General features: G+C 56.2%; 1 protein-coding gene across 1 annotated transcript in view; it reads right to left on the bottom strand.

Moving 5' to 3' along the window:
* The window catches only part of LOC121271690 (serine/threonine-protein kinase BRSK2-like), a 333,868-nt gene that overhangs the window by 27,038 nt on the left and 285,001 nt on the right, over positions 1-21,829 (bottom strand). The window contains exons 8-12 of the mRNA XM_041177841.1: positions 15,039-15,185; positions 13,974-14,005; positions 10,819-10,983; positions 3,746-3,843; positions 1,397-1,547 (exon numbers count right to left, since the gene is read on the bottom strand). Of these exons, the coding sequence (XP_041033775.1) occupies positions 1,397-1,547; positions 3,746-3,843; positions 10,819-10,983; positions 13,974-14,005; positions 15,039-15,185 (593 nt within the window). The remainder of the gene's footprint in view (positions 1-1,396; positions 1,548-3,745; positions 3,844-10,818; positions 10,984-13,973; positions 14,006-15,038; positions 15,186-21,829) is intronic.

Here is a 21,829-nt window from a genome sequence, read left to right as displayed (position 1 = left end):
GGTCCTAAGTATCAGGCTCGAGGGGCTACTCTTGGTCCTAAGTATCAGGCTCGAGGGGCTGAATGGCCTTCTCCTGCTCCTATGTACCACAGAATGTGAGGGCTTGTTCACAGTGGAACCTCCTTATGTTATCTCTTACAATTCACCCCCCCCCACCCCCCAGCTCCCCACCCCCCAGCTCCCCACCCTCATTTCTGCAGGGACAGGGAATATTCATGGTTTTCTTTAGTGGAAGAGTTCAGCAGATTGCCCACTGAAAGTTCTGGAAGCTTTTTATGCACAAGTCGCTGAGCTTGAAATGTAAACATGACTGTGACACTTTTGCTACACTGACCGGTTGAAACCAGGGCGTGGGAGATTGGCGGGAGTCCGCGCTGGGACATCTGGTAGCTGAGCCGCACCTTCAGATGCGCTGCGGGGTGTGAATTGTACATTATAACTGAGGACGTGACTGTAACATAGGGAGCCTCTTCCAGGCGGGATTTTATTTCTTTATTCTTTCATAGGACGTGGGCATCGCTGGCAACGTCGGCACTTATTGCCCAGCCCTAATTGCCCTTGAACTGAGTGACTTGCTCGGCCATTTCGGAGGGCAGCTCAGAGTCAACCACATTGCTGTGGGGCTGGAGTCACATGTAGGCCAGACCGGGTAAGGACGGCAGACTTCCTTCCCTAAAGGGACATTCTAGTGAACAATGGGGTTTTTTTTTTTTAAGACTATTGATGATAATTTCATATGGCCAGCAAAACTGAGACTAGCTTTCAATTCCAGAGTTATTAATTGACTTTTAATTTCTGCCAGCTCCCAGGACTAGGCCATTCAGCCCTTCGAGTCTGGTCCTGAGGAGCAGGACAAGGCCATTCAGCCCTTCGAGTCTGGTCCTGAGGAGCAGGACTAGGCCATTCAGCCCTTCGAGTCTGGTCCTGAGGAGCAGGACAAGGCCATTCAGCCCTTCGAGTCTGGTCCTGAGGAGCAGGACTAGGCCATTCAGCCCTTCGAGTCTGGTCCTGAGGAGCAGGACTAGGCCATTCAGCCCTTCGAGTCTGGTCCTGAGGAGCAGGACTAGGCCATTCAGCCCTTCGAGTCTGGTCCTGAGGAGCAGGACTAGGCCATTCAGCCCCTGGTGGGATTTGAACCCATGTCTCCAGAGCCTGGGCTTCAGGATTACCAGTCCAGTGACAATTTTACTCAGAGTGTCCGAAGCTTGCACCCAGGGTAAGGGGTTGGGGGAGGTTGGGTGGGGGGTGGGGGTTGGGGGGGGGGGGTAGGCGGGTGGGTGGGGGGGGTGTTGGGGCTACTTTGAAAGGGCCCGACACCCCGTCACACTTGCCCCTCTGCCGGACGGGCCCCACGTGGCTGACTCCCCACAGGCGAGGCGCCCGTGGGCAAACCTACCGCTGGCTGTGCTGGGCCACGTCGATGGCACGGCGGGCGGGCACCGGAGATCCCCCGTCCGTCACGCTCAGCACCTCCATCGACTTCCTCTCGGGCCGGCGCTTGCCGTGGCGATTCAACATGGGCGAGTCGACCCGTTTCCGAGGAGGGTCTGTAGGGGAGAGAGAGAGAGAGAGAGAGGCGGAAACGGAACAAAACAACCCGTTAAGACGACGGTCAGTCCCAAGCCTGCAGGGCTAGGCCCCATTTCCTTTCAGGGTCCCTCTGGCGCCCTCGCTGACCCTCCGCCTTTTGCCTTTCCCGTCGCCAGGGCCCAAACGCAACTTCCTCCGCGCGAGGTTAACCGCGTGGGGGGGGGCCCCGCGGCTCGACCGGTTTCCCCGGCCTCCGCCAGCGCTGCCCTCTGGTGACCGAAGCGAGTGCGCCGCAAGCTCTCCGGTAGTGGCCGGGGGGGGTGGGGGGTGGGGGGGGGGGGGGGGGGGTGGGGGGGGTGGGGGGGGTGGGGGGGGGTGGGGGGGGGGTGGGGGGGTGGGGGGGGTGGGGGTGGGGGTGGGGGGGTGGGGGGGGGTGGGGGTGGGGGTGGGGGTGGGGGGGGGGGGTGGGGGGGGGGTGGGGGGGGGTGGTGGGGGGGGGGTGGGGGGGGGGGTGGGGGGGGGGGTGGGGGGGGGGGGGGGGGGGGTGGGGGTGGGGGTGGGGGGTGGGGAGGGGAGGGGAGGGGAGGGGCTCGGGGAGGGGAGGGGAGGGGAGGGGAGGGGCTCGGGGAGGGGAGGGGCTCAGGGAGGGGAGGGGAGGGGAGGGGAGGGGAGGGGCTCGGGGAGGGGAGGGGCTCGGGGAGGGGAGGGGAGGGGCTCGGGGAGGGGAGGGGAGGGGCTCGGGGAGGGGAGGGTCTCGGGGAGGGAGGGGCTCGGGGAGGGGAGGGGCTCGGGGAGGGAAGGGGAGGGGCTCGGGGAGGGGAGGGGAGGGGCTCGGGGAGGGGAGGGGAGGGGAGGGGCTCGGGGAGGGGAGGGGAGGGGAGGGGCTCGGGGAGGGGAGGGGCTCGGGGAGGGGAGGGGCTCAGGGAGGGGAGGGGAGGGGAGGGGCTCGGGGAGGGGAGGGGCTTGGGGAGGGGAGGGGAGGGGAGGGGCTCGGGGAGGGGAGGGGCTCGGGGAGGGGAGGGGAGGGGCTCGGGGAGGGGAGGGGAGGGGAGGGGCTCGGGGAGGGGAGGGGTGCAGGGTGGGGGAGGGGAGGGGGTGCAGGGTGGGGGAGGGGAGGAGGGGAGGGGTGCAGGGTGGGGGAGGGGTGGAGGGGAGGTGTGCAGGGTGGGGGAGGGGTGGAGGGGAGGGGTGCAGGGTGGGGGAGGGGAGGGGGTGCAGGGTGGGGGAGGGGTGGAGGGGAGGGGTGCAGGGTGGGGGAGGGGAGGGGGAGCAGGGTGGGGGAGGGGTGGAGGGGAGGTGTGCAGGGTGGGGGAGGGGTGGAGGGGAGGGGTGCAGGGTGGGGGAGGGGTGGAGGGGAGGGGTGCAGGGTGGGGGAGGGGTGGAGGGGAGGGGTGCAGGGTGGGGGAGGGGAGGGGGTGCAGGGTGGGGGAGGGGTGGGGGTGCAGGGTGGTGGAGGGGAGGGGTGCAGGGTGGGGGAGGGGTGGAGGGGAGGGGTGCAGGGTGGGGGAGGGGTGGAGGGGAGGGTTAGCAGGGTGGGGGAGGGGAGGGGTGCAGGGTGGGGGAGGGGAGGGGGTGCAGGGTGGGGGAGGGGAGGGGGTGCAGGGTGGGGGAGGGGTGGAGGGGAGGGGTGCAGGGTGGGGGAGGGGAGGGGAGGGGGTGCAGGGTGGGGGAGGGGAGGGGTGCAGGGTGGGGGAGGGGTGGAGGGGAGGGGTGCAGGGTGGGGGAGGGGTGGAGGGGAGGGGTGCAGGGTGGGGGAGGGGAGGGGTGCAGGGTGGGGGAGGGGAGGGGGTGCAGGGTGGGGGAGTGGTGGAGGGGCGGGGTGCAGGGTGGGGGAGGGGTGGAGGGGAGGGGTGCAGGGTGGGGGAGGGGAGGGGGGAGGGGTGCAGGGTGGGGGAGGGGAGGGGTGCAGGGTGGGAGAGGGGAGGGGTGCAGGGCCAACATCCCCGATCGCTATCGGTTTATTCCTGTAGGAGAGTGCCAGGGGGTGAGTGCTGGGCACCGGCAGTTTTCAGGGTGGTTTGTGAAGCCCGCCATGCAGAATAGGCTTATCGTTGAGGTTCACAGGCAAAGAACAGTCACCAGGATGAGATACGCCCACCTTACCCCCATCCTCAGAGGGTGACCAGTGCTCATGAAATCACCAAGGAGGCACCAGCCCCCAGGAGAGCAGGGGCAGGAATTGGGGAGTATAACAGCCCCAGACTCTGGGACTTACCAATGTCATTTCGTGGTGGCAAATCCTCGTCCTCGCAGCTTGGATACCGCTCTTTCCTGTCCAGCAGCAGGAAGTAGATCATTTTCTCCTGATTTTCTCTGAATAGCAACAAATATTGATAAAGGCATTGAAAAAAAAACTTGTATTTATATAGCGCCTTTCACATCCACCAGTCATCTCAAAGCGCATTACACCCTATGAAGCACTGTTTGAAGTGTCATCACTGGATGTAGGAAACACAGCAGCCAATTTATGCACAGCAAGCTCCCACAAATAACAATGTGATGATGACCAGATAATCTGTTTTTGGTGATGTTAATTGAGGGGTAAATATTGGCCACGACACGAGGGAGAACTCCCCTGCTCTTCTTCAAAATAGTGCTGTGGGATTATTTTTTAATGTCCATCTGAAAGGACAGATGGGGCCTTGGTTTAAGGTCTCAACCAAAAAACAGTAACTCCGACAGTGCAGCTCAGTCCTGTGCCGGAAGTATCAGTCCTGACTTTAGTGGGACGTGAACACACAACCTTCTGACTCAGAGGGAAGAGTGCTAGGGATTGAGCCAGGGCTACTCACTGGCAAACCAAACACCAAAGCAAGGCTTCTGTACTGTCATTCACTGCTGTATTGACAAACCCAGTTTAGAGACTGGGGCCCATCGATCAGAACACCAAGCAAATAAACACGTGGTGCCAAGTTGAGGGCAAGTTTGGGATTTGAAAGTTTTTGGATTGTTGGAGAAAGGAGATCAAGAGGAATAAAGAATGGGACATTTTGTTTGTTGTCTACACCTTACTGTTGGGTAGGTTTGAGTATTTTGATCAAGGTACATGGACATTATAAAACCAGGTTCAATGTAGGGACCCAGTACTGTAGACATCAACCCGAATCTTCTGAGGAGTCCAATCACCGTCGGATTGCTCTTCTGCTCCTACTTTACTTCATCTTGCCAGAGCTCCACATTTCTGGACAGGACTTCCAATCCTGGCTTCTCCAGAAATGCGGAGCGTAGCTGAAAAGGAACTGCTTCTTTGTAGCACTGGATCAATGGGGGAAAGACAAGCCACCAAATCCGTTTTGCAGTATTAGCTGCTGTATTCCGGTAAGTAAAAAGAGGAGGTAAGTGTGTAAAGGGAGTAGGGTGGGTAGGGTGGGTAAGGTGGGAAATGAGTAGCGTGGCAGGTGTGCAGGGTGGTAGGTGGGTGAGCTGGATAGGTGGGTGAGTTGAACAGGTGGGTGAGTTGGATAGGTGGGTGAGTTGAACAGGTGGGTGAGTTGGATAGGTGGGTGAGTTGGATAGGTGGGTGAGTTGGATAGGTGGGTGAGCTGGACAGGTGGGTGAGTTGGACACAAAAACAGAATTACCTGGAAAAACTCAGCAGGTCTGGCAGCATCGGCGGAGAAGAAAAGATTTGACGTTTCGAGTCCTCATGACCCTTCGACAGAACTTGAGTTCGAGTCCAAGAAAGAGTTGAAATATAAGCTGGTTTAAGGTGTGTGTGTGGGGGGCGGAGAGATAGAGAGAGAGAGAGGTGGGGAGGGGGTGTGGTTGTAGGGACAAACAAGCAGTGATAGAAGCAGATCATCAAAAGATGTCAACGACAATAGTACAATAGAACACATAGGTGTTAAAGTTAAAGTTGGTGATATTATCTAAACGAATGTGCTAACTCCACCCTGCTCTCTTGCCCACATGTCTGTCCTTGGCTTGCTGCATTGTTCCAGTGAAGCCCAATGCAAACTGGAGGAACAACACCTCATCTTCCAACTAGGCACTTTACAGCCATCCGGACTGAATATTGAATTCAACAACTTTAGGTCGTGAGCTCCCTCCCCCATCCCCACCCCCTTTCTGTTTCCCCCTTCCTTTTTTTCCAATAAATTATAAAGATTTTCCTTTTCCCACCTATTTCCATTATATAAAAAAAAACCCCACTAGAGCTATACCTTGAGTGCCCTACCATCCATTCTTAATTAGCACATTCGTTTAGATAATATCACCAACTTTAACTTTAACACCTATGTGTTCTATTGTACTATTGTTGTTGACATCTTTTGATGATCTGCTTCTATCACTGCTTGTTTGTCCCTACAACCACACACCCCCTCCACCTCTCTGTCTCTATCTCTCCGCCCCCCACACACACACCTTAAACTAGCTTATATTTCAACTCTTTCTTGGACTCGAACTCAAGTTCTGTCGAAGGATCATGAGGACTTGAAACGTCAACTCTTTTCTTCTCCGCCGATGCTGCCAGACCTGCTGAGTTTTTCCAGGTAATTCTGTTTTTGTTTTGGATTTCCAGCATCCGCAGTTTTTTTGTTTTTATCTCTGGGTGAATTGGACAGGTGGGCGAGCTGGACAGGTGGGTGAGTTGGACAGGTGGGTGAGTTGGACAGGTGGGTGAGCTGGACAGGTGGGCGAGCTGGACAGATGGGTGAGTTGGACAGGTGGGTGAGTTGGACAGGTGGGTGAGCTGGACAGGTGGGTGAGTTGGACAGATGAGTGAGCTGGACAGGTGGGCGAGTTGGACAGGTGGGCGAGCTGGACAGGTGGGCGAGCTGGACAGGTGAGTGAGTTGGACAGGTGGGCGAGCTGGACAGGTGGGCGAGCTGGACAGGTGGGTGAGTTGGACAGGTGGGCGAGCTGGACAGGTGGGCGAGCTGGACAGGTGAGTGAGTTGGACAGATGGGTGAGTTGGACAGGTGGGTGAGTTGGACAGTTGAGTGAGCTGGACAGGTGGGTGAGCTGGACAGGTGGGTGAGTTGGACAGGTGGGTGAGCTGGACAGGTGGGTGAGCTGGACAGGTGGGTGAGTTGGACAGGTGGGCGAGCTGGACAGGTGGGCGAGCTGGACAGGTGGGTGAGCTGGACAGGTGGGTGAGCTGGACAGGTGGGTGAGTTGGACAGGTGGGTGAGCTGGACAGGTGGGTGAGCTGGACAGGTGGGTGAGTTGGACAGGTGGGCGAGCTGGACAGGTGGGTGAGCTGGACAGGTGGGTGAGCTGGACAGGTGGGCGAGCTGGACAGGTGAGTGAGTTGGACAGGTGGGCGAGCTGGACAGGTGGGCGAGCTGGACAGGTGAGTGAGTTGGACAGATGGGTGAGTTGGACAGGTGGGTGAGTTGGACAGTTGAGTGAGCTGGACAGGTGGGTGAGCTGGACAGGTGGGTGAGCTGGACAGGTGGGCGAGCTGGACAGGTGGGTGAGCTGGACAGGTGGGCGAGCTGGACAGGTGGGTGAGTTGGACAGGTGGGTGAGCTGGACAGGTGAGTGAGTTGGACAGATGAGTGAGCTGGACAGGTGGGTGAGTTGGACAGATGGGTGAGCTGGACAGGTGGGTGAGTTGGACAGGTGGGTGAGCTGGACAGGTGAGTGAGTTGGACAGGTGGGTGAGCTGGACAGGTGGGTGAGTTGGACAGGTGGGTGAGTTGGACAGGTGGGTGAGTTGGACAGGTGGGTGAGTTGGACAGGTGGGTGAGCTGGACAGGTGGGTGAGTTGGACAGGTGGGTGAGCTGGACAGGTGGGTGAGTTGGACAGGTGGGTGAGTTGGACAGGTGGGCGAGCTGGACAGGTGGGTGAGCTGGACAGGTGGGTGAGTTGGACAGGTGGGTGAGTTGGACAGGTGGGCGAGCTGGACAGGTGGGTGAGTTGGACAGGTGAGTGAGCTGGACAGGTGGGTGAGCTGGACATGTGGGTGAGTTGGACAGGTGGGCGAGTTGGACAGGTGGGTGAGCTGGACAGGTGGGTGAGTTGGACAGGTGGGTGAGCTGGACAGGTGGGTGAGCTGGACAGGTGGGTGAGTTGGACAGGTGGGTGAGCTGGACAGGTGGGTGAGCTGGACAGGTGGGTGAGTTGGACAGGTGGGTTGGGCTGGGTGGAGTTGTCAGGTCGGGGGCTGGTCAGGTCGGGTCAGGGGTTGTGGGGGAGAGACGGCTGGTAGGGTTGTGTCCGGTCTGGTAGTTGGGGTAGTCAGCAGCAGTCAGTGGGGTCAGGAGGTTTAGTAGGGGGATCGAGGAAGGACAGAGGAGCATCAGTGTGAGTGATTAGGGGGTCAGTTGTATAATTACCCAAGAGCTGGACTAGGATGTTTCGGTCTAACATTTCCTGGGTAAGCATCGGAAACTGGAATTGTCCAAAGTCTCCTACTCTAACTCAGAGTTGGAGACTTTTTTGGAGGGTCCCAGGGAGCAGGGAAATTGCCCATTGAAAGGTCACGCTACCTGAGCAATTCCCACATAGTCAGTGCATTGGGACCTCCGAGGGGTCCCATAGCGTATCTTCCAGGGTATGTCCGGTTTCTGACGATGCAGAGGCTGGAAGATCTGGGCCATTTACCTGGCCAGACACTAGAGAGAGGAGCCAAACCATTCCATTCAAATCAAATACAAGTGTCTTCCTAGTTTTCATTGATCCAGGAATGAGGGATTAGAATCCTGTGCAGGGACTGGAGACGCTGGGGCTGTTCCACTTGGAGCAGAGAAAGTGGAGGAGATTTGATTGCAAAACTAAGATAGATAGATAGATAGATAGATAGAGAGGGGGAGAGAGAAAGGGAGGGAAAGTTAGAAAGAGAGATAGAGAGATAGAGAGAGAGTTAGGTAGAGAGAGATCGAGAGAGATAGAGACAGATAGAGAGAGATAGAGATAGAAAGAGACAGACAGACACAGAGAGGGAGAGAGAGAGAGGGAGGGAGAAAGAGAGAGAGAGGGAGAGAGAAAGTGAGAATAAGAGAGATAGATAGATAGAGATCGGGAGAAAGAAAGGGAGAGAAAGCAAAAAAGATAGATAGATAGATAGAGAGAGAGTTAGATTCAGAGAGAGATAGAGACAGAGACAGGGAGGGAGAGAGAGAGAAAGAGAAAGAAAGATAGAGAAATAAATAGATAGAGGGATAGAGAAAAGGAGAGAGGGACGGAGATAGAAAGAGGTAGAGTGATAGGAAGAGGGAGAGACAGACATATAGACAGATAGATAAATAAACAAAAAGAAACAGTTTCCAATGGCTGAAGGGTTGATAATCAAGGGCACAGATTTAAGGTGATTGGTAAACCAATGGCAACACACAAAGAATGACTAGAATTTGGAATGTGCTGCCTGATAGGGCAGTGGAAGAGGATTCAATCGTGGCCTTCAAAATACTTGAATGAGAAAAAATAGCAGGGATAACATGAGGAAAGAGTGGGATTGTGCTGTACGATTCTATGATTTGAATTTGTCTCTCCAGGAGGGTTTGCTAGACCCAGATACATCTAGTTGAACCTCTGCTATGCTGGTAGTCACATGATAAAAGGATAATACAGGTACTGACTAGTCAAATCCATCAGTCTCTGGCGATTAGTCTGGTTTAGGAATGGGCAACCTCAGTAACAAGGGAAGCCACTTTTAAGATTTACTCAAAACCGCAATATTTGAGGAGTCACATTGCTGTGTTCAAATGTCAACAATAACAGACGTTGAAAATTTCTGCTTCCTGTAATAAGTTATCCTTTTGTAGCAAGAAAAAAAGGGCCACAGTAAGTTCCTTCACTGTTGTACCCCGTCTACATTAGCGAGCGATTTGTGTGAGCAGCGAGCGGATGATACTTAACCCATTAACACGGTGGCACAGGAGGTCATTTTGCTTGGCAAAGAGAATAGCTGTAACTTGCTATAACTTTTGACCCAAGCAGGTTTTTGATAGGATTTCATATTTTTTGTGACAAACATTTCCCAAATTCCATCTGGCGTGTCTGTTAAAATGTCCATTGCCAAGGAGATTTTTTTTTAAAGAGATCTGATTTTTTTTTTCGAATTACAAACATGTTTAGGTAACTGTTCTCTAAAAATTGATAATGAAGGAAAATGAGATTGATCAATCAAGGTTGGGAGCCTCTCGAGAGTCCTTAATGAGACACATGGGGTTCCAGAGCTGTGGGCTGCCAACCCCTGTTCTAATTAGATAGAAAGATAAAACACACTTTGCTTAAGGTAGCAGCAGGTGCTGGCACAGTGGGTAATGTCCCTGCCTCCGAGCCAGAAGCTCTGGGTTTGAGTCCCACCCCAGGACCTGATGAAGGTGCGTTCATATCACGGCCAAACCGTTTTACCATCAGCCCGTAAATCCTTCCGACGCGCGCGGGTGTGAAGGGCGGGAGAGGTTCCTAGTCAGCCGGGTGATGGAAGGAACATTGGGCGTCTCTACCATCACTATCCATAAGTCCAGACTGCAATGTGAATGTTGCCACAGCCACTCAGACTCTGTGAGTGAACTGGTAGCACCGTCACCCACTTACACAGCACCTTTCACTTTCTTTTATTCATTCATGGGATGCAGGCATCACTGGCTGGGCCAGCATTTATTGCCCATCCCTAATTGCCCTTGAGAAGGTGGTGGGTGAGCTGCCTTCTTGAACCGCTGCAGTCCATGTGGTGTAGGTACACCCACAGCGCTGTTAGGGAGGGAGTTCCAGGATTTTGACCCAGCGACAGTGAAGGAACGGCCGATATATTTCCAAGTCAGGATGATGAGTGGCTTGGAGGGGAACTTCCAGGTGGTGGTGTTCCCATGTATCTGTTGCCCTTGTCCTTCTAGATGGTAGTGGTCATGGGATTGGGAGATGACCTCAGGAGACCCCAAAGTGCTTTACAGCCCATGAACCGCGGTCGCTGTTGTAATGTTGAAAAAGTGGGATCTAATTTTCACACACCAAGCTCCCACAGATAGCAATGTGATAGTGACCAGAGAATCTGCTCCAGTGATGATATTGAGAGAGAAAACATTAATCAGGTCACAACGGGGAAGGACTCTACCTGCCCCTCTTCAAAATAATGGCTGTGGGATCATTTTCACTCATCTGAGAGGGCAAATAGTGTCTTGGTTTAACACCCCATCCTGAAAGACAGCACCTCTGACAGTGCAATCCCCCAGTACTGCACCGCAAGGGGCAGCCTGGATCTCGGTGCTCAAGTCTGCAGAATGGGGACTGAGGAACCTATGACCTTCCGACTCAGCGTCAAGAGAGCCACAAATCTCTCGCTGCCACACAAGATCTTCACTACGAATAAAAAAGCAATGTAGGAATATACTTACTCCTCAAAGAGGAGATCCTGTTTCAGTTTGTTCTTGTCTCGAAAACAGCCGAGTGAGTTCATACTGTCCAGCACGTCTGGGTCGATGTCACTCACAGACTGTAGCCTCCGAATCATCACTTTCCGTGCTATTGGCTGCTCTGGTTCTGGCTCATTCTTCCCACCTCTGAAATGACACACCAACACCCTCAGGATTGGTCAGACGGGTCCAGTCAGAATGTTTTATTGCCAATCAATCTCCCTCAACCGTGGCAACCTGCCATTACAATGCCAGGCCCACAACCAGAAACGGGCACAAGGTCAGCTCCCACTGTGCCAAGTTCTCTCTCTCACGCACGCATTCACACACACACACACGTCAACTGCCACTCGTAACCCTGTCTGGCCCACACATGGCACAAGTGTCTCCTTGGCACATGCTGCCCAGAAAGCTGCCATCTCCATAGGGCAACAAGAAAATGGAAAATAAACCTGGTCAGCATCCCAAGGATAAATTGGAAATAAGCGCCGCTCCCCTGGTGACTCCAGGCTATGCGAAGGTGTCCCTCAGACCGACCCCCTGCTTTCTCCTGGCTTTGCTGATCTTACTGTCTCTAGTTTCCATCAACATCGAGCTGGGGGTGGGGAGGGGAGGAAGTGTGGGAGGGGAAGGACACAAATGGGGGTTGAGCTTTGATGCCCACTACAGTTGAATAGCTTGCTAAGACGCTGCCTGCAGTCACAGATAACAAATGGCTACTGAGTTCAGGGATGCTGGTGACCAGATGACCAGAGGGTCTATACTCCTGCAAGGAGTCAAGGAGTCAGTGCCTGCACAGGAGAGAGGGAAAGAGAACACTGATCTTAGTAAGTTTAATTTCTCAGTTATAGGAATTAATTTTTTTTTAAAATGTATATTCTTTCGCAGGATGTGGGAATCACTGCCCATCCCTAATTGCCCTTGAGAAGGTGGTGATGAGCTGCCTTCTTGAACCGCTGCAGTCCATGTGGTGTAGGTACACCCACAGCGCTGTCAGGGAGGGAGTTCCAGGATTTTGACCCAGCGACAGTGAAGGAACGGCCGATATATTTCCAAGTCAGGATGGTGAGTGACCTTTTTCTATATTTGTTTATGGGATGTGGGCGTCGCTGGCTGGGCCAGCATTTATTGCCCATCCCTGAATTGCCCTTGTTCAGAGGCCATTTAAGAGTCAACCATGTTGCACTTGGAGGGGTATTTTCAGTTGGTGGTGTTACCATTTATCTGCTGCCCTTGTCCTTGTCTGGTAGTGGTCACCGGTTTAGAAGGAGCCTTGGTGAGCTCCTGCAGTGCATCTTGTAGATGGTACACACACTGCTGCTACTGTGCGTTGGTGGTGGAGGGAGTCAATTTTTAAGGTGGTGGATGGGGTGCCAATCAAGCAGGTTGCTTTGTCCTGGATGGTGTCGAGCTTCTTGAGTGTTGTGGGAGCTGCACTCATCCAGGCAAGTGGAGAGTATTCCATCACACTCCTGACTTGGACCTTGTAGACGGTTGACAGGCTTTGGGGAGTCAGGAGGTGAGTTATTCAGCGCAGAATTCCCAGCCTCTGATCTGCTCTTGTAGCCACAGGATTGAAAAGGCTGGTCCAGTTCAGTTCCTGTCAGTTAGTCAGTTGATGACTTTGCCTCCAGTGATAGGAACAGGAGGAGGCCATTCATCCCCTCGAGCCTGCTCTGCCATTTGATGATATTATGGCTGAGCTGTAGCCTAACTCAATATACACCCTCCTCGGCCCCATATCTCTTCATACCTTTGGTTAATAAAAATCCATCAATCTCTGACTTAAATAAACAATTGATCAGGTATCTATCTCTGTTTGCAGAGAAGTTCCAGTCTGCTGTGTGTAGAAGTATATCCCCGATTTTGCTCTGAAACCTCTGGCTCTAAGTTTTAGACTCTGCCCCCAAGTCCGAGGGCTGAGTATTACAGGGGATGGGCGGTTGTGGGGGTTTGGGGGTTGGTGACCTGCTCCAGACATAACACGCTGCTGGCGAGCTAAACAGGGGCCGATTGGGACTTCTGCCCCTCACCGAGGAGGAAGTCCCGCCCTTGGGTGCTGCCAGATGATCCAATTGGCCGGCAGCTCCATCAGTCCCAACACCGCCAAGTGCGCGTTAGCGGGCGCTTCTGGGACTACAACGAGGAACAAGAAGAAGGCCCAAGAATCCCGGAGCCAGGATCTTGGGTAGCTTAGGAAGGGGTGGTGGGTTTAAGGTTGCACAGCGGCTAGGCAGAAAGGTGGAGGAAGAGGCCACCTCTGCCCCCAAAGATAGGAATCACACCACCCCAACCCCCCCCAAAATCCTGCATAGCTTCTTTCTCTTTGAAGGATTTGTTGCCCATCCCTAATTGCCCTTGAACTGAGTGGCTTGCTCAGCCATTTCAGAGGGCAGTTAAGAGTCAGCTGCATTGATGTGGGGGTCTGGAGTCACACGTAGGCCAGACCAGGTAAGCACAGCAGATTTCCCTCCCCAAAAGAGGCATTAGTGAACTAGATGGGTTTTTATGACAATAGCTTTTAATTCCAGGTTTATTAATTGAATTTAAAAGCCACCAGCTACTGTGGTGGGACTTGAACCCGTGTCACCAGAGCATCAGGCAGGTTCTCCGGGTTACTAGCCCTCTGACATTATCACGATGCCACCATCTCTCTAACAGGAGCCCCTTGTCTTGATGCACAATCAGGAGGGAGCACTGGGTAAAGTCTAGAGGCCCCCTCACAGCAAGAGACTGGAGAAGCAATGGGGTAACGAAACCCCCATCCCCCAGCATCTCCCGATGAAGGAAGGACCCACTGTTCCCACAACCAACAAACACGCTCCCAGAGGCAGAGGAAATTTAGAGACAGAGGAAAGACACTGTAAAAAGGAAGAAAAATAGATTAGTCAGTAACATAACAGCGCCAGGACCGATGGGATTAGAATCCGGCTGCGAGGTCCTGGTGTGGAATGGGTTTGGGTCTAAGCCCAGCTCACGTTGGACGCGGAGCAAGAGGGCTGTCCCTGGTTCAACACAAATCATCGTTCTCAGTTACAGAGAGGAGAGCAATGGGGGGAATGTCACACTGGTGAAGGCTGAGGCTTGAGCTGAGACACAGAGCTGGGTCTACGACCTGTAGTGCGGTGCGTACTTACTGATACCAGGTGTGCTTCTGAATCTGTTCCAGCTATGGGCAGCGGGTAGGTTGTGGAAGAGAGAGAGAGAGAGAAAGGAAAGGTGTTTAATGAGAGAATTCAGAATAGACATTTCCAGTTATTGAGAAAACTGAGATGGTGAATGCACCAAACATGAGAGCGAAATCCTGAAAATAGAGGTGTCACTCCCCCAATGGGGTAACACTGATAACCCACACACCCCCATCGATGAGGTAACTTAGATAACCCATCCCCAGTGAGGTAACCCTGATAACCCTCCCCGCTCAACGGGGTAACCCTGATAACCCTCCCCGCTCAATGGGGTAACCCTGATAACCCTCCCCGCTCAATGGGGTAACCCTGATAACCCTCCCCGCTCGATGGGGTAACCCTGATAATCCTCCCCGCCTAATGGGGTAACCCTGATAACCCTCCCCGCTTAACGAGGTAACCCTGATAACCCTCCCCGCCCAATGGGGTAACCCTGATAACCCTCCCTGCTCGATGGGGTAACCCTGATAACCCTCCCCCCAATGAGGTAGCATCAATAACCCTTCCCCCTCAATGGGCTAACGCTGGTAACTGCCTCCCCGATGGGGTAACACTGATAACTCTACTTATTTTACGGAATAACACTGATAGCCCTCCACAGCCCTTACCATCCATCCCCGCCCCCACCCCCCCCTCCCCCACCAACTGATGGGGGAACACTGATAACCCCCTCGATGGGGTACCACCAATAATCCTCCCATGATGGAGTAACACGGATAACCCTCCCCCCCTTAACGGAGTAACAGTGATAATTCTCCCCCCACCACCCCAATGGTGTAACACAATTGCCCTCCCAATCGATGGGTTGACACTGATAACCTCCCATGAGGGGTAACACAGATAATCCTCCCCATCGATGGGATGACACTGATAATTCCCCCTGATGGGGTAACATAACCACCCCCCTGATGCAGTAACACTGATAACCCTCCTCTGGTGTGGCTGGTGAGTCCATTGGCTGTGGAGCCAGAGACAGGACATGGTGGAGAGTGTGAGGGGCCAGAGGCTACTGACCGAGAGGCGTTTCTCTGCATCCACTTCGATCATGCCCCGTAGTAAATTCTGGCAGTCGGGAGGAATAAAGTGCGGCATGTGGAAGACACCTCGTTTCACCTTCTCTAACAGCTGTCGTAAGTTGTCATCATCGAACGGCAACGCTCCCTTTGGAGACAAAGAGGGAATGGTCACTGTAGCCCACTCCCCACCCCGTCCATCTCTGTAACCCACTCCCCACCACGCCGCTGTCCATCTCTGTAACCCACTCCCCACCCCCCGTCCATCTCTGTAACCCACTCCCCACCCCGTCCATCTCTGTAACCCACTCCCCACTCCCCCCGTCCATCTCTGTAACCCACTCCCCACCACCCCGCTGTCCATCTCTGTAACCCACTCCCCACCCCCCGTCCATCTCTGTAACCCACTCCCCACCCCGTCCATCTCTGTAACCCACTCCCCACTCCCCCCGTCCATCTCTGTAACCCACTCCCCACCCCCCCGTCCATCTCTGTAACCCACTCCCCACCACCCCGCTGTCCATCTCTGTAACCCACTCCCCACCCCCCGTCCATCTCTGTAACCCACTCCCCACCCCGTCCATCTCTGTAACCCACTCCCCACTCCCCCCGTCCATCTCTGTAACCCACTCCCCACCACCGTCCATCTCTGTAACCCACTCCCCACCCCGACCATCTCTGTAACCCACTCCCCACCCCCCCGTCCATCTCTGTAACCCACTCCCCACCACTGTTCATCTCTGTAACCCACTCCCCACCCCATCAATCTCTGTAACACACTCCCCACCACCGTCCATCTCTGTAACCCACTCCCCACTCCCGTCCATCTCTGTAACCCACTCCCCACCCCGTCAATCTCTGTAACCCACTCCCCACCCCCCCGTCCATCTCTGTAACCCACTCCCCACCACCGTCCATCTCTGTAACCCACTCCCCACCACTGTTCATCTCTGTAACCCACTCCCCACCCCATCAATCTCTGTAACCCACTCCCCACTCCCGTCTATCTCTGTAACCCACTCCCCACCACCGTCCATCTCTGTAACCCACTCTCCACCCCCCGTCCATCTCTGTAACCCACTCCCCACTCCACGTCTATCTCTGTAACCCACTCCCCACCCCCCCGTCCATCTCTGTAACCCACTCCCCACCCCGTCCATCTCTGTAACCCACTCCCCACCCCGTCAATCTCTGTAACCCACTCCCCACCCCCCGTCCATCTCTGTAACCCACTCCCCACCACTGTTCATCTCTGTAACCCACTCCCCACCCCATCAATCTCTGTAACCCACTTCCCACTCCTGTCTATCTCTGTAACCCACTCCCCACCACCGTCCATCTCTGTAACCCACTCCCCACCACCGTCCATCTCTGTAACCCACTCCCCACTACCGTCCATCTCTGTAACCCACTCCCCACCCCCCCCGTCCATCTCTGTAACCCACTCCCCACCCCCCCGTCCATCTCTGTAACCCACTCCCCACCACTGTTCATCTCTGTAACCCACTCCCCACCCCATCAATCTCTGTAACCCACTCCCCACCCCGTCAATCTCTGTAACCCACTCCCCACGCCCCCATCCATCTCTGTAACCCACTCCCCACCACCAACCGTCCATCTCTGTAACCCACTCCCCACCCCGTCAATCTCTGTAACCCACTCTCCATGCCGTCAATCTCTGTAACCCACTCCCCACCCCCCCGTCCATCTCTGTAACCCACTCCCCACCACCGTCCATCTCTGTAACCCACTCCCCACCACTGTTCATCTCTGTAACCCACTCCCCACCCCATCAATCTCTGTAACCCACTCCCCACCCCCAACCGTCCATCTCTGTAAACCACTCCCCACCCCCCGTCCATCTCTGTAACCCACTCCCCACCCCCCGTCCATCTCTGTAACCCACTCCCCACCCCGACCATCTCTGTAACCCACTCCCCACCCCCCCGTCCATCTCTGTAACCCACTCCCCACCACTGTTCATCTCTGTAACCCACTCCCCACCCCATCAATCTCTGTAACCCACTCCCCACCCCCAACCGTCCATCTCTGTAACCCACTCCCCACCCCCCGTCCATCTCTGTAACCCACTGTCCACCCCCCGTCCATCTCTGTAACCCACTCCCCACCCTGACCATCTCTGTAACCCACTCCCCACCCCGACCATCTCTGTAACCCACTCCCCACCCCGGTCCATCTCTGTAACCCACTCCCCACCCCGACCATCTCTGTAACCCACTCCCCACCCCGGTCCATCTCTGTAACCCACTCCCCACCCCCGTCCATCTCTGTAACCCACTCCCCACCACCCCCGTCCATCTCTGTAACCCACTCCCCTAGCGCCCCCCCGTCCATCTCTGTAACCCACTCCACCCCCAACCGTCCATCTCTGTAACCCACTCCCACACCCCGTTCATCTCTGTAACCCACTCCCCACCCCCCCGTCCATCTCTGTAACCCACTCCCCAGCCCCCCCCATCCATCTCTGTAACCCACTCCCCACCCCCCGTCCATCTCTGTAACCACTCCCCACCCCCCGTCCATCTCTTTAACCCACTCCCCACCCCTGTCCATCTCTGTAACCCACTCCGCACCCTGTCCATCTCTGTAACCCACTCCCCACCACCCCCGTCCATCTCTGTAACCCCACTCCCCACCCCCCGTCCATCTCTGTAACCCACTCCCCACCACCCCCATCCATCTCTGTAACCCACTCCCCACCCCCCGTCCATCTCTGTAACCCACTCCCCACCCCCCGTCCATCTCTGTAACCCACTCCCCACCCCCCGTCCATCTCTTTAACCCACTCCGCACCCTGTCCATCTCTGTAACCCACTCCCCCCCCCGTCCATCTCTGTAACCCACTCCCCACCCCGTCCATCTCTGTAACCCACTCCCCACTCCCCACTCCCCCGTCCATCTCTGTGACCCACTCCCCACCCCCCCATCCATCTCTGTGACCCACTCCCCACCCCACGTCCATCTCTGTAACCCACTCCCACACCCCGTTCATCTCTGTAACCCACTCCCCACCCCCCCGTCCATCTCTGTAACCCACTCCCCAGCCCCCCCCATCCATCTCTGTAACCCACTCCCCACCCCCCGTCCATCTCTGTAACCCACTCCCCACCCCCCGTCCATCTCTTTAACCCACTCCCCACCCCTGTCCATCTCTGTAACCCACTCCGCACCCTGTCCATCTCTGTAACCCACTCCCCACCACCCCCGTCCATCTCTGTAACCCACTCCCCACCCCCCGTCCATCTCTGTAACCCACTCCCCACCACCCCCATCCATCTCTGTAACCCACTCCCCACCCCCCGTCCATCTCTGTAACCCACTCCCCACCCCCCGTCCATCTCTGTAACCCACTCCCCACCCCCCGTCCATCTCTTTAACCCACTCCGCACCCTGTCCATCTCTGTAACCCACTCCCCACCCCGTCCATCTCTGTAACCCACTCCCCACCCCGTCCATCTCTGTAACCCACTCCCCACTCCCCACTCCCCCGTCCATCTCTGTGACCCACTCCCCACCCCCCCATCCATCTCTGTGACCCACTCCCCACCCCACGTCCATCTCTGTAACCCACTCCCCACCCCCAACTGTCCATCTCTGTAACCCATTCCCCACCCCCCCGTCCTTCTCTGTAACCCACTCCCCACCCCCCGTCCATCTCTGTAACCCACTCCCCAACCCGTCCATCTCTGTAACCCACTCCCCAACCCGTCCATCTCTGTAACCCACTCCCCACCCCCCCATCCATCTCTGTGACCCACTCCCCACCCCACGACCATCTCTGTAACCCACTCCCACCCCATCCATCTCTGTAACGCACTCCCCACCCCCTGTCCATCTCTGTAACCCACTCCCCACCCTGTCCATCTCTGTAACCCACTCCCCACCCCCCCGTCCATCTCTGTTACCCACTCCCCACCCCCCATCCATCTCTGTAACCCACTCCCCACCACTGTTCATCTCTGTAACCCACTCCCCACCCCATCAATCTCTGTAACACACTCCCCACCACCGTCCATCTCTGTAACCCACTCCCCACTCCCGTCCATCTCTGTAACCCACTCCCCACCCCGTCCATCTCTGTAGCCCACTCCCCAGCCCCCCCCATCCATCTCTGTAACCCACTCCCCACCCCCCGTCCATCTCTGTAACCCACTCCCCACCCCCCGTCCATCTCTTTAACCCACTCCCCACCCCTGTCCATCTCTGTAACCCACTCCGCACCCTGTCCATCTCTGTAACCCACTCCCCACCCCGTCCATCTCTGTAACCCATTCCCCACCCCGTCCATCTCTGTAACCCACTCCCCATTCCCCACTCCCCCGTCCATCTCTGTGACCCACTCCCCACCCCCCCATCCATCTCTGTGACCCACTCCCCACCCCACGTCCATCTCTGTAACCCACTCCCCACCCCCAACTGTCCATCTCTGTAACCCATTCCCCACCCCCCCGTCCTTCTCTGTAACCCACTCCCCACCCCCCGTCCATCTCTGTAACCCACTCCCCAACCCGTCCATCTCTGTAACCCACTCCCCAACCCGTCCATCTCTGTAACCCACTCCCCACCCCCCCATCCATCTCTGTGACCCACTCCTCACCCCACGACCATCTCTGTAACCCACTCCCACCCCATCCATCTCTGTAACGCACTCCCCACCCCCTGTCCATCTCTGTAACCCACTCCCCACCCTGTCCATCTCTGTAACCCACTCCCCACCCCCCCGTCCATCTCTGTTACCCACTCCCCACCCCCCATCCATCTCTGTAACCCACTCCTCACTCCGTCCATCTCTGTAACCCACTCCCCACCCCCGTCCATCTCTGTAACCCACTCCCCACCCCCCGTCCATCTCTTTAACCCACTCCCCACCCCTGTCCATCTCTGTAACCCACTCCCCCCCCCGTCCATCTCTGTAACCCACTCCCCACCCCGTCCATCTCTGTAACCCACTCCCCACTCCCCCGTCCATCTCTGTAACCCACTCCCCACCCCCCCATCCATCTCTGTGACCCACTCCCCACCCCACGTCCATCTCTGTAACCCACTCCCCACCCCCAACCGTCCATCTCTGTAACCCACTCCCCTCCCCCCCCGTCCATCTCTGTAACGCACTCCCCACCCCGTCCATCTCTGTAACCCACTCCCCACCCCGTCCATCTCTGTATCGCACTCCCCACCCCCTGTCCATCTCTGTAACCCACTCCCCACCCTGTCCATCTCTGTAACCCACTCCCCACCACCCCGTCCATCTCTGTATCCCACTCCCCACCCTGTCCATCTCTGTAACCCACTCCCCATCCTGTCCATCTCTGTAACCCACTCCCCACTCCCCCATCCATCTCTGTAACCCACTCCCCACCCCGTCCATCTCTGTAACCCACTCCCCACCCCGTCCATCTCTGTAACGCACTGCCCACCCCCTGTCCATCTCTGTAACCCACTCCCCACCCTGTCCATCTCTGTAACCCACTCCCCACCACCCCGTCCATCTCTGTATCCCACTCCCCACCCTGTCCATCTCTGTAACCCACTCCCCATCCTGTCCATCTCTGTAACCCACTCCCCACTCCCCCATCCATCTCTGTAACCCACTCCCCACCCCGTCCATCTCTGTAACCCACTCCCCACCCCGTCCATCTCTGTAACGCACTCCCCACCCCCTGTCCATCTCTGTAACCCACTCCCCACCCCCCACCCCCAACCGTCCTTCTCTGTAACCCACTCCCCACCCCGTCCATCTCTGTAACGCACTCCCCACCCCCTGTCCATCTCTGTAACCCACTCCCCAACCCCCCACCCCCAACCGTCCTTCCCTGTAACCCACTCCCCACCACGCCCCCCGCACCGCCCCGTCCATCTCTGTAACCCACTCCCCACCCCCTTTGTCCATCTCTGGGGAAATGAAGTTGAAGTCCAAGATCATCCATGATTACCCTGAATGACAAAGCAGGCATGAGGTGCCAAATATTCCAATTTCTTATGTTTGTGTTTTTCTTTCATTTTCTTTGAGCTCTTTTATACACGAGTCATAAATATATTGCTGATGGGAAGAAAAAGAGGTCATTCAACTAGGGGTGGGGGTGGGGGTGGGGGGTGGGGGTGGGGGTCTGGAGATCATGTGACAAACCCATCATCCAAAGAGTTGGCAGCCAGCTTGCCTCCTGCCATGGTTGGGGTTCAGTGACAGTGGGTTTGAGGCCCCCTCAAACCCACGCCCCAAAACGGGCCCGAAGTTTGGACTCAAATAGGCATTTGAGCCAGAAGAGGTTGCAGCAGGAATAGGGGGAGGACTGGGAAAACAGTGCATAAGGCAGTTCCCTTCTGGGAGCGGGACTGAGACGCATTGGCCAGGATTTTCTGGCCCTGTGGTGATGGGACCTGCCGGGGCGGGGGGGAGGTGTGTGTGTGTGTGTGTGTGTGTGGGGGGGAGGGGTGTGTATGTGTGTGTGTGTGTGTGTGTGTGGGGGGGAGGGGTGTGTATGTGTGTGTGTGTGTGTGTGTGTGGGGGGGAGGGGTGTGTATGTGTGTGTGTGTGTGTGTGTGTGGGGGGGGGAGGGGTGTGTATGTGTGTGTGTGTGTGTGGGGGGGAGGGGTGTGTATGTGTGTGTGTGTGTGTGGGGGGGAGGGGTGTGTATGTGTGTGTGTGTGTGTGTGTGTGGGGGGGAGGGGTGTGTATGTGTGTGTGTGTGTGTGTGTGTGGGGGGGGGGAGGGGTGTGTATGTGTGTGTGTGTGTGTGTGTGTGGGGGGGAGGGGTGTGTATGTGTGTGTGT

Source organism: Carcharodon carcharias, chromosome 31 (assembly GCF_017639515.1).
Source record: "Carcharodon carcharias isolate sCarCar2 chromosome 31, sCarCar2.pri, whole genome shotgun sequence".
Taxonomy (NCBI): domain Eukaryota; kingdom Metazoa; phylum Chordata; class Chondrichthyes; order Lamniformes; family Lamnidae; genus Carcharodon; species Carcharodon carcharias.
The sequence above is the reverse complement of the archived record's forward strand: the minus strand, read 5'-3'. Positions and strand labels throughout refer to the sequence as shown.